At 36.5% G+C, this 11,524-nt stretch overlaps 1 protein-coding gene and 1 long non-coding RNA gene across 2 annotated transcripts; one reads left to right on the top strand and one right to left on the bottom strand.

The window, feature by feature from the left end:
* Positions 1–2,886: 2,886 nt before the first annotated feature.
* LOC107568998 (uncharacterized) lies at positions 2,887–3,724 on the top strand. The gene is made up of 5 exons (XR_001606842.1): positions 2,887–2,960; positions 3,128–3,213; positions 3,374–3,417; positions 3,567–3,600; positions 3,703–3,724. It is a non-coding gene; the product is annotated as an uncharacterized lncRNA (long non-coding RNA).
* A 1,827-nt stretch (positions 3,725–5,551) lies between these two features.
* Positions 5,552–10,178, bottom strand: LOC107568997 (uncharacterized). Its single transcript, XM_016254997.1, has 4 exons — positions 10,154–10,178; positions 6,910–7,654; positions 6,359–6,577; positions 5,552–5,894 (listed from the first exon to the last, which is right to left on the bottom strand). Exons 1-4 carry the CDS (start codon positions 10,176–10,178, stop codon positions 5,684–5,686), a joined length of 1,200 nt encoding a protein of 399 aa, XP_016110483.1. The 3' UTR covers positions 5,552–5,683.
* Positions 10,179–11,524: the final 1,346 nt, after the last annotated feature.

The raw sequence follows: 11,524 nt of genomic DNA, 5'->3' as shown, positions 1-11,524 counted from the left end.
GAGTGGAACAGCTTCCTATTACAATAGCATGGGGCATCACTTGTTGGTGGCTTGATCCGGATGTGGCATCCATCTATTGCACCAGCTACCATGTGGAAAACTGGAGACCCAGCCAGCTGGGCAAAACCTGCCTCCAGGTCATCCGGGGGCGGGAAAGCGGTCAGCCTCCTCGAAATTTTGATGACTGCCCTGCTGATTCTGTGCACAATGTCATGCACCGTGGGATGTCAAAGCCCAGTGACAGCAGCCTGTACAATGCTGCGTGGGCCAGCCAGTAGAGAAACACCAGAACCTCAACTTTTTCCCAGCCATGGTCAGAATCTGACTTCAAAGCAGCGATGAGGGATGTGATGGACTGTCGTGAAATTCGGAGGTTTGGACGGAGGTTAGATCCATCTTCGAAATACAATCGAAGAATTGGCACAGCAGCATTCAGGCGGCAGTAGGTTGTAGGGCTCAGTCTGTAAATGTGTGTATATATATTTTTTTAGAATATGTATATTATTTATTTATTATGTTTATATTACTTATTATGTAATTATGTATATATTATATCTATCTATAATATTTATTTAGGCTATGTATATATTGTATGTATTCATTCTCTCCCTCTCTCTCTCTATTTATCCAATTGTGTATTATGTATTCATTCAAGTTTATTCATTGATTCATGTCTTTTGTTTGTCCTGTGTATTTTTATGCATTTATTTATCACAATAAATTACTTTATTTCGTTGCTCCAAATGAGCCTCTGGCATGGTGTTCACAGACATGACTTTTTATTCGGAGGTAAAATTTGCTAGCTAAATAGGTGATTGTACTTGCCTTATTTGATAAATGATTTACAAGCTGTCGACAAAGGCGTGATCTTTTATTTATTTAGTCATTTATTAGATGCTTTTATCCAAAGCGACTTACGAATGAGGACAACAGAAGCAATCAATTGTAGTATTAAAACAACTAAAAACAGATCCAAAGCTAAAACTTTATAAATACTACCTACACACATTTTAAAAATAAAGAGATTACATAAAAATTACACATGCATACAACAAAATTTCATAAAGCTAAAAACAATTCAAAATAGTAAAGAACAAAAGGTATAAGAGTATAATAACGATTCTAACATAACACTAAGCCAAACACCAAAAAGAAAAATACATGTGTATGTACAACCACACACACATGCATATACAGTGGGGCAAAAAAGTATTTAGTCAGCCACCAATTGTGCAAGTTCTCCCACTTAAAAAGATGAGAGAGGCCTGTAATTTTCATCATAGGTATACCTCAACTATGAGAGACAAAATGAGAAAAAAAATCCAGAAAATCACATTGTAGGATTTTTAAAGAATTAATTGGTAAATTCCTCGGGAACTTGCACAATTGGTGGCTGACTAAATACTTTTTTTCCCCACTGTATATATATATATACATACATATACATTTATAAATTCAATATATATTATTTCATTTCCATTTAGTTTGTTGAACTCAAATGAAATAAAACTAAAAACTTAATAAAAAAACCTATACAGACATAATTTAACTAAAATTAAAATAAATAACAAATGAACGACTCGGAGAAACCCGAAGACTTGAACCAGGTGAACTACTTGACTAATTCCAGTACAGAACCTATAGGATGTTGTGCATCCGCGACTGAATGAATCACTCCCCGAGACGACTTGTTCTTCCCGAGTCACATTAAAGATTCGTTCAAAACGAACGAATCGTTCAAGAACGACCCAACACTACAATAAACGTTCAAACGCCGATGTTCGCGCAGTAGTGAGGGCTTTTAAAATTTTGGCGCTGTTGTGACGACGCATGTCACGTGACAACATCAACATGGCGGATGTAGTACGTCCGAATTCCATTCATACTATATAGAACGTACTGTTTTAACGGTCGAGTAGTACGTTCAAATTCAAATGTAGTACCTACTAAGCAGTATGCGATTTCGGACGCACACAGAGACTCCATGCGGGTTACCAGTTGCCCACGGGCACCACGTTGGTGACCACTGATCTATAGTCTACCATTGTTGTGTTTTTCTAAACAGGGTAATGTACGGTGACCGAGAGAGCTCAACGTGCTGCAACTTAAGAAAACACATGCAAATTGAAAAAACACTAGCAAATTAAGAAAACATCTTCATCAGTTTGACAACACATGCAAATGAAGAAACGCGCTGCAAATAGCAGGGACCACAACGGAAATGTTTCAAGGGGACCCAGAAAAGTGACGGACCTGGCTGGGATTTGCTTAATTGTGCAGTGGCTATTGGTCAGTGGAGTTGTCGGTGAACTGAAAGGTGAGTTTTTTTTTGTTTATTTTAACACCCTGATTGCATGATTCCTTTGTCTTTTAGATATTATTAGCCTAAATAATGTGTGTGTGTGTGTGTGTGTGTGTGTTTGTGTTTTAGTGACTGTTGCATGTTCCATTCCAGCAAAGTCAGCTTCAGCTGTCCTTCAGTTCATGAAATACAGAGAACTAAAAGAAACTGAAAGGAAAACATTCTCAAAAAGTAAAAAGAAGTCAAATAAAACAGTAAAGGTAAACTAATCATTATTTAAGTTAATGAAGTTGTCAGATAGAACAGTATTAACATTTGTATTCCATCATTTTTGCCTGATGGTCTAGATTTCTGTTGGGATCATGAGCAAGACCAAGAATGGCTTAAAGCCCATGAGAGGAAAAAAACTACCTCTACATGTTGACCCCCAGTGGTCATCTGAGCAACTTTTGGAAGCTGCTGTGAAAAAACTAAAAGATTTCAATCAAGACATGGAAGATGGAGAATATGTCTTGCTTTATCCAGATGGCTCTCAGATAAAAAAATATCCCTGGAACTGACACACCTTTTACCATTGGGCAGTACAAAGAGGCCATTGGAAAGGCATATCAAAGGATCACACTATACATCTGTACCCTTGAGGATTTGTTGTCAAAGAGTAAGTATTGAAATAGTATGTTTTTATATCATTTATGTGCACTTAAACGTAAAACTTAAGTATTTTAAGTGCTTTGTGGATTCCAACTAGTTACAGCCTACATATTTAACAATACTGGACATGTAATTGGATTGGAAATAGAGATTGATCACAAAGTCTTTTGTGAGGTCAAGAAGATGACTCAGTTTCAGAAGATGATAATGAAGTGGTTGTTAGGGCGCAACCCAATATGTCACCTCTTTCTGACACAGTGGTAGGTACATCTCAGGAATTTAGGTGTTCAGCATGTCTGTGCTTACAGTACAACTATAATGCAATAAAATCTCCTGTACTTGCCAACCATTAGAAATAGAAAAGCATATACAGTGTTAAGGCTATTAATGAGTTTAGGGTTTTATGTTTACACTTGGCAGCTTTGGTCAAGTCCCGAAAGCAGTACACCAGAGCATAGACATCGGTAAGTTAAATTTCTGCTGACACATTTTTTTGTCTCTGTGCAAGCTGAATGTCTGTATGTTTTAATGCATTCACTTTTAAAATTGCTATATAGGAAGCATTTTATGTTATCTATAATACAATTTATACTAAATTGTTTGCATGTTTTAGGTCAGCCACAACATCCCAGTCATCTAATGGGCAAGTATGTCATATTCTGTAATATAATAAACCAGAATGTTTATTTTCTGGGTATTTCTGTGATTATTATTCTAAGTTCTTATTGTGCTGTGTGGTGTTGCTACAGGCCAAGAGTGCAACAAGACCCAAACAGATGACCACCTCAGTGGGTGAACTTAAGTCAAGTGACTTCTACAGGTCAGTCATAAGAAATGATTTTACATAATTATTCACTGGATTTGAAATAAACCTACTGGACTAAAGTACTGGACTACAGCCAAAACAACAAAACATCTTTTTCAGAATACTTTATGGATTAATTGTGTTATTGTTGTTCTTGTACCTCCCTTCCACAGTACATATCTGTGGAAGGGAGGTACGGATCTTGAGGAAGTAGAGAAACTGCCAGAGAAAGACAGGCACTATCACATAAGGAGTACTATCAGCACCTTGTTCTTTACCAGAAAAATTTGACTTTGTGGGAGGACTCTCAAAATCTATTACTAAAGTTGTGATGTCCAAATTATTTTTGAGCAGTGTTGTATAGCTTACTCATTATAAAGGGCCCATAAAATACAAAAAAAACTAACTTCAATTTAAATAATTCACAAAAATAAGAAGTTGCAGTGTTAATAGTTTATTGCTGTTTGTGGACTGTTTTTTTATTATCATTTTAGTGATGGACATGGAAATGGACATTTAACATTAACCGGGCGAATGTCTGGGATGGTGCCTTAAGAGGTTTCAGGCGATCCTCATTTGACCTCACCTGCAGCTTGATGGTGAAATTCACAGATGATGCTGGGCTGATGGAAGAGGCTTTGGACAGCAGGGGGCCTACTCGAGAATTTTTGACTCTGTTGATGGACACCATCAAAACAAGGAGTATTTGAAGGCAAAGACAATGCCAAATACCTCTCATTTGATAGTAAAGGTAATACTTTTTGTGAGGTTTTTACAATGTTGTAAATCAGTGTGTCCTAACATTGCTATATTGGAATTTTTAGCTGCAGAAGACAATGAATATTTCCACATTGGAAGAATGATTGCAGTGTCCATTGTCCATGGCGGCCCAGGGCCTTGTTGTCTTTCCCCAAACTTCTTCCTTTACCTAATTGGTAAAGTAAAAACAATTGAGGCCCCATTTGAGGACATGCCTGATGATGAGGTCAAGAAGGCCCTTCTTGAGGTAATTTGTTAGGCTGGGATTACAAAACATTTAAAGAAATTACTTTCATCAACTGGCAAAAATTCTTAATCTTAATTGCTGTATAAACAGTATGTTTGACAATAATGTAATGACGGTATGCTCTCATATGAGCAGTGAGTATAAATTCAAAACAGTAGTTCTAAACCCCTAGTCTTTGAATGAAATATTTTAAATAAATATTAATATTGTAAATTTTTAACCTGGTATCATTATTAATATCCAGTGTCGTATGTCTAACATTTCTCTTTTGCTCTATAAAAAGAGGAAAGTCCTTCTTTGGGAGATGTCCTTATGTTTGGAACTGGGCTGAAGCAAATTCCTCCTGCAGCAATACAGCCACAGCTAGTTTTTCAGAAGAGCTCTCAATTTCCCATGGCAAATGTATGTACAAATACAATCAAAATTCCAATCTTACCCAGTTATGAAGAGTTTCAAGCAGCTATGGATTATGGCATGCAAAACTCCCCTGGGTTTGGGCTTCCTTGAAGCGAAATACCATTGGCTGATGTTCTGGGGTTTAGGTCCGAGTAAACAGCTTTATTTAAATGAAAATGTGCCACTTTGTTTTTTCGTATTTTGAAATGCAGCCATGTTTGTATAACATATGTTTTAATGTGCACCTATGTTATAGTTACACATTTCAAGTCACTCAGTTAAACAAGGAACACTCAGGTTAATGTACTGATATACTGGTGAGTTTTGAGGAATAATATAGATTTTATTTTCACAAGTGACATTTTTCATCATAGACCAATAATTTTTTAACAACAGAAATGCATGGCATGTTCTTTGCACAAAACTTAAGATTTTGTTATACACAGTTTAAATGATTGATGTTCAGTAAAACACTGATGACATATGCAGTGAGCAAATAAAGTTGTTCTTTGAACTGATGATTTTAAAATCTGGACATATTTTTAAGTGTTATGTAATTTTCAACAGCAGTTATCCAGTTGACTGGTGGAGAAAGCCCACTCTGTCTCTGCAAATCCGAAAAATTAACTTGGAGATTACGATCACCACAAAGACTGCACTGTGGTGGCAGAATGTCCTCAAACTCTTGAATAACTTCCTGTGACACTGGGAATCCACAGTCCCTTGCATCAAACCTAAGGCCAATCAGAAATCAAAACATCAACTCATTACAAAAATGTATAATAAAACATAAAAATTCTAAGATTATATAACCCAACGCCGCAACTTTTAAATAGTTTTGAAATTGAAGACATAAGCCAAAGGTTGACCCTCAATGTTGACAACATCTGTTGTCCAATATGGTAATTACATTTGCTTCTACTACAAAGACACTTTCTGAATCAGTAAAATCCCCCTTTTTGCTTCATGCATTGTAAATGTTTTTTGTCTAAGAATATCGGCACATTTTTTTAAACAATGATCTAGTTCTGATTTAAAATACAATTATCGTCAAGTGAGGGATATTCCACTATACACTTCTGTGTCAGATATAGGCAATCAATCACATTTTCTTTGATCATTAATGATTAAACTTAAGTGAAAATGAAATCTGATATTTACTGAACATGGTCACATATGGCATGGATTAAATACAAACCTGTGAGGCAGGTGATACATGGCTTCTGGTTTACCAGAATGACAAGAAGACTGACGAACAGGTCGTATGGTGTGGTTATTCCAAAGTTCTCTGTACTCATCAAGGTCTTTCTGCACGATGCTCAAGAAGACATACCGTAGAAGGCACTTGTGCTCATGGCTGCCACTGAAAAAGTGCCTCTCTCTCAGGTCACTGAAGCGATCAATCCAGAACTGAGTCCTAATGATGGAATGAAAGTATACACAATGTTTTACTTAAGTGCTGAATAAAAGTTATATGGAAAAGATTTCTTAAATGTTTCCAACAAAAGGTATTATTTAAACTGCATTCCTATTTAAAAAATAATAATTTTAAATATCAATGTAAAGAAAACTCTATAGCATCAGGAAAAAAAGATTTGCATTACATTTTAGTCTAGCGTTATTCTCATATAATACATGTTGTTGACAGCTGAAACCCTCTGTCATGTGGCAACACACACAAAAACGAAATGATTAAATAGTACATTTTATAACATTTTTGTTTTGGAATTAATCTTAAAAGGCCTGTACCTTTGCTTTCTAAAAAAGGACCACCAACTTTCGATTCGCTGATTTGCAGTTGAAGTGCCATACATGTGAATGAGGGCTCCTGCAAAGTCATCTGTATGCTGTGCTCTTAATGCACAGTGAATGGCTATCATAGTGCCATTTTCTGTCCCACAGTCTGTGCGAAGGCGTGCTGGAACTCCAAACTCTGATACACACTGCAGGTAATGGTAAGCAATTACCCCTGGGTCGTTATTAGAGCTGCCACTTCTGAGCCACATCCCTTTCCTAGAAAACCCATCAATGCAGCCTCTGATGGCAACACTAAATGGTTTGAGCTTATCATCCGCCTCGACATGCCACACTTGGTTTGGTCCTGCTGTAAAGTATCCTCTTCGGACAAACCTGTGTCTATGGCGAAGCTGAACTCCAGATGGGTCCAGTCTACGAATTGCATGCATTATATCATCCCTTTTAACCATCAGGAAATACTTCTGTTGCAATGTCTGCCACAGAGCTCTGTAACCTAAAAGCTGACCTGAGCCTGTAAATTCATGTGTTATAGCTGCATTCACAGTGCTAATGGGAGTATAGTCTGTCCTCCTTGTTAGGCCTGCATTCCTTAGTCTTCTCTTTAAGGTGCTCAGACTCAGGAAAATGTTATGCATTGTTCCAAGAAAATCAAGGATCACTTCATATGTGTGGCCTTCTGAGAAATATTTATGGATTAGGCCTGCCTCTGTGATTTCATCTAATACGGTTCCTGAGCCTGAAGGGAAAAGAGAACAATGTCATTAGGAATGCAGGAATCCACAAATATAATCTTAAACATAAAAATGTATCAGCATTAACAAATAAATAAACAAGTTAACTGTTTGATACAGTTTTAAAGGTGTATGTATTTAATCTCAGTTTGTGCACAAATCAAGTTAGTAAAAGAACAAGAAGAACAACTAGCATTGGATGGGCATTTAAGCGTACCCCTTTTAACAGTTAGGTCGTATTGGGAGGTCTATGTTGATGTTGAAAAAAAACATGTGCAATGTATTTGTGTTTAGTTCTGTATGTCATACTATAACCTGGTTCAAATTGTTAATAAATTAGTATACATGTGATTATGTGTGACAAAGTCTGTTTGTCACAATCAGAAACAGAGAGAAAAAGATTAACTAAATGTAGTTCTTATAATTTAATGGACAGAACAGTATATAGGTGCACATTGTATTTGTATTCCATTGTCCTTTCTTTCATTAGCCTACTGTTAGAAAACACTCTCTGTCTTGAGATTGGTTACAGATGTTTTCACCCCTCCTTTTCTTTTTTCCTCTCCCTCTCACTCACCCCCCTATACAGCGCACTACTAGAATTGCACAAGAGATACAAGCAAGAGATGCAATAAATAATTCAAATGATGTGTTTGGTTGGCTCCCAGGGTGGCAGAAAATGCTAGTGAATGCGTTAATCCCTATTGGAGTGATTTTATTAATCCTTTCATTCATTGTATGTTGTATTATTCCGTTTATTAGACTTTTGATTGATCGTGCCATGAATACTCTTGTTGCTACTCAATATGCTTTTATGAGTAGACCTGTTAAAGGACACATGGGTTGAAATGTATCAAAGAATGATTATATTCCATCTTATTATCTATGTATGAGAATGATATGAATTTAGGATTAGGGAACTCTGCAGCGAGTGTTTATGTATTCATTGTTTATTTTAAACAAAAGCAGGCAACTGTTAGAAAACACTCTCTGTCTTGAGATTGGTTCCAGATGTTTTCACCCCTCCTTTTCTTTTTTCCTCTCCCTCTCACTCGCCCCCCTATACAGCGCACTCTCTCTGAATCCCCCTCCTCCATCTGCTCTCTCTCTCTCTCGTATTATGTTTTAAATGTCTCTTACTCATATTCGAGGTACGAATGCGCACATGTATGCATTAGCTTTTCTTGGTTCAAATGTTCAAATAAGGACATGAATGCTAGGACTCCAAGGTAAAAGGGGTTCGTGATGAACTATGAAGGGAGTTCAGCATCCTCAACCAAGTCTATTCCTAATATGACCATATTTTTCTGTACATGTGGCCATTTTATATAAACACATGTTCTTGGCCAAGATCCTATATGTATGTCATCTATATCCTCCTTGGTTAAAGGGTTGAAACTCCCCTCGACATATGCCTATATAATATCTTTGTTTCTATGAATAAATTGAAGTATTGAGAATACATTGAATGTGTGTTTTCTTGCTTCCCGGCCGTTATACACTTTAAGGGACTGAGAATTTTCAGAGGTGGCAAAGAGATGTAGAGGGACCAATTGTTAATTTACTAACACCAACTAAAAGGGCCTGATTAAATAATAATTTTAAATATTATTCTTACTGTCAATCTGAAATTTATTTTGACCTGGTTTTAACAATTAATGAAGCATTGCGGATTTCATTAACCTTGAAATTATATTTAGTTGAGGATATTAAATTAAGTTAGCCATATTATATAACGTTTCACAGTTACTCGTGTAATTCGTCAGATTATTTAGGCTAATAATATCTAAAAGACAAAGGAATCATGCAATCAGGGTGTTAAAATAAACAAAAAAACTCACCTTTCAGTTCACCGACAACTCCACTGACCAATAGCCACTGCACAATAAGCAAATCCCAGCCGGGTCCGTCACTTTTTTGGGTCCCCTTGAAACATTTCCGTTGTGGTCCGTGCTATTTGCAGCGCGTTTCTTCATTTGCATGTGCTGTGAGGATTTGCAGCGCGTGTGTTGTCAAACTGATGAAGATGGTTTCTTAATTTGCTGGTGTTTTTTCAATTTGCATGTGTTTTCTTAAGTTGCAGCGCGTTGAGCTCTCTCGGCCACCGTAGGTACTGCATTGTCCAGAGAAAATTGAGACATTCAGTTCAGAAAACTACAGTGCAGGCAGTGCAGCCGCACTGGGGCCCTTGCCCACATTGCAAGCGACTATATTAATATAAATGAATAACGTATTAATAATAAAATATAATTACTGGTAGTTCCGAGATGCTTCACAGAACTGAATAAATACATAAATTCATGTCATTTATGTGAGATGGTTGTGTGTGTGGTCTAGTGGTATAACTTTTGTCAAGCATTTCCGAGGTTCCAGGTTCTAATCCACCCTCGTGTAGTTCTTTTCTCTCTCATTAAAACCAAAGGTGTTCATCAGTGAGTGTATATCAAGAGCAAGGACATGTTTGTGTGCATTTTGTTTTGTGCTTTTAACAGAACAAAGCGTACGATCATCTTTGTGAAGACTGCGCATTGTGCAACGAGCGCTCGCTATAACACATTCCAGCGATAGATCATGTCATTTATGTGAGATGGTTGTGTGTGTGGTCTAGTGGTATAACTTTTGTCAAGCATTTCCGAGGTTCCAGGTTCTAATCCACCCTCGTGTAGTTCTTTTCTCTCTCATTAAAACCAAAGGTGTTCATCAGTGAGTGTATATCAAGAGCAAGGACATGTTTGTGTGCATTTTGTTTTGTGCTTTTAACAGAACAAAGCGTACGATCATCTTCATCATCTGCGCATTGTGCAACGAGCGCTCGCTATAACACATTCCAGCGATAGATCACCTGTTGTTTAACACAGACCAACGAATTTGTTATCAAATGGAGATGTTTCTTTAGGCACATCCGTGCGTGCCGCCAGATGTTGCAAAAAGTGGCGGAGGGTCGTGGGGACACATGTCACACCGAATGTTTTATTTGTTATATGTCATTTCCACGACTTTCCAAAAGAGGAGAAAAATATTGAGATTGACATGTCAAGTTTGCGTTACTCCCCCAGCCGTTGTATAGAAACACCCTGGCAGCAGAGCTAATTCTTTTTTTTCCTCTCTCATTTATGTGGGGTCTCCTCGAGAGTGTAGGCCTATGTAATGTTAAAGTGATTATATTGCGTTTCATTTTTAATAAAGTTAATTTAGAAAAATGTTTGGAGCATTTTTTGTTCGTTAAATGTAAGGTTTTTTTTTAAGTAACGACCAAGCGGCCAGCGGCAGACTGAGCTGATCATAACCTATGTTTGATCAATTTAGCCTTCTCAAATCATCACGACTTTATTAACTTTATAAATTATGAATTTATTAACATTTAATCATATTATATGGTTGCATGGCTAATTTATATTTACGCTGTTAATATGCATGTATTCTAGCTAGCATTTTTTTTTTATCTAGTATTCTATACTCTCTGCTCGTCTTCAAATGTATAAACGTAGTAAAACATGGTTTTACTACAGTAATGTTGTTGTAACCAAAAAAAACTTTACAGAATCAAATCACTGTGAAATCTTTATATTTTATCATGCATAATGTAATACATCATGTATATTACATAGCTAAAAAATTATTTTTCTTCAAACATAATTTTATTGAACTTTATGTGTGCAAAGCAGAGAAAAATTTAATTGTGTATATACTATATATATATATATATATATCTTCAAAATATTGGCTAAGAAAAAATTAGTAGTACAAAAATAAAACAACGCCAATATTACAAAATATAACATTAAAAAAGTGTATAAATCACTAATTTTTCTAAAGAAACATTGTCCAACAGCGACACCAGCAGGTAAAGTTACAGCGGGAGTCCGAGTCTCTCT

The sequence above is a fragment of the Sinocyclocheilus grahami genome, unplaced genomic scaffold (assembly GCF_001515645.1).
Source record: "Sinocyclocheilus grahami isolate Dianchi unplaced genomic scaffold, SAMN03320097.WGS_v1.1 scaffold1301.1, whole genome shotgun sequence".
Taxonomy (NCBI): domain Eukaryota; kingdom Metazoa; phylum Chordata; class Actinopteri; order Cypriniformes; family Cyprinidae; genus Sinocyclocheilus; species Sinocyclocheilus grahami.
The sequence above is the reverse complement of the archived record's forward strand: the minus strand, read 5'-3'. Positions and strand labels throughout refer to the sequence as shown.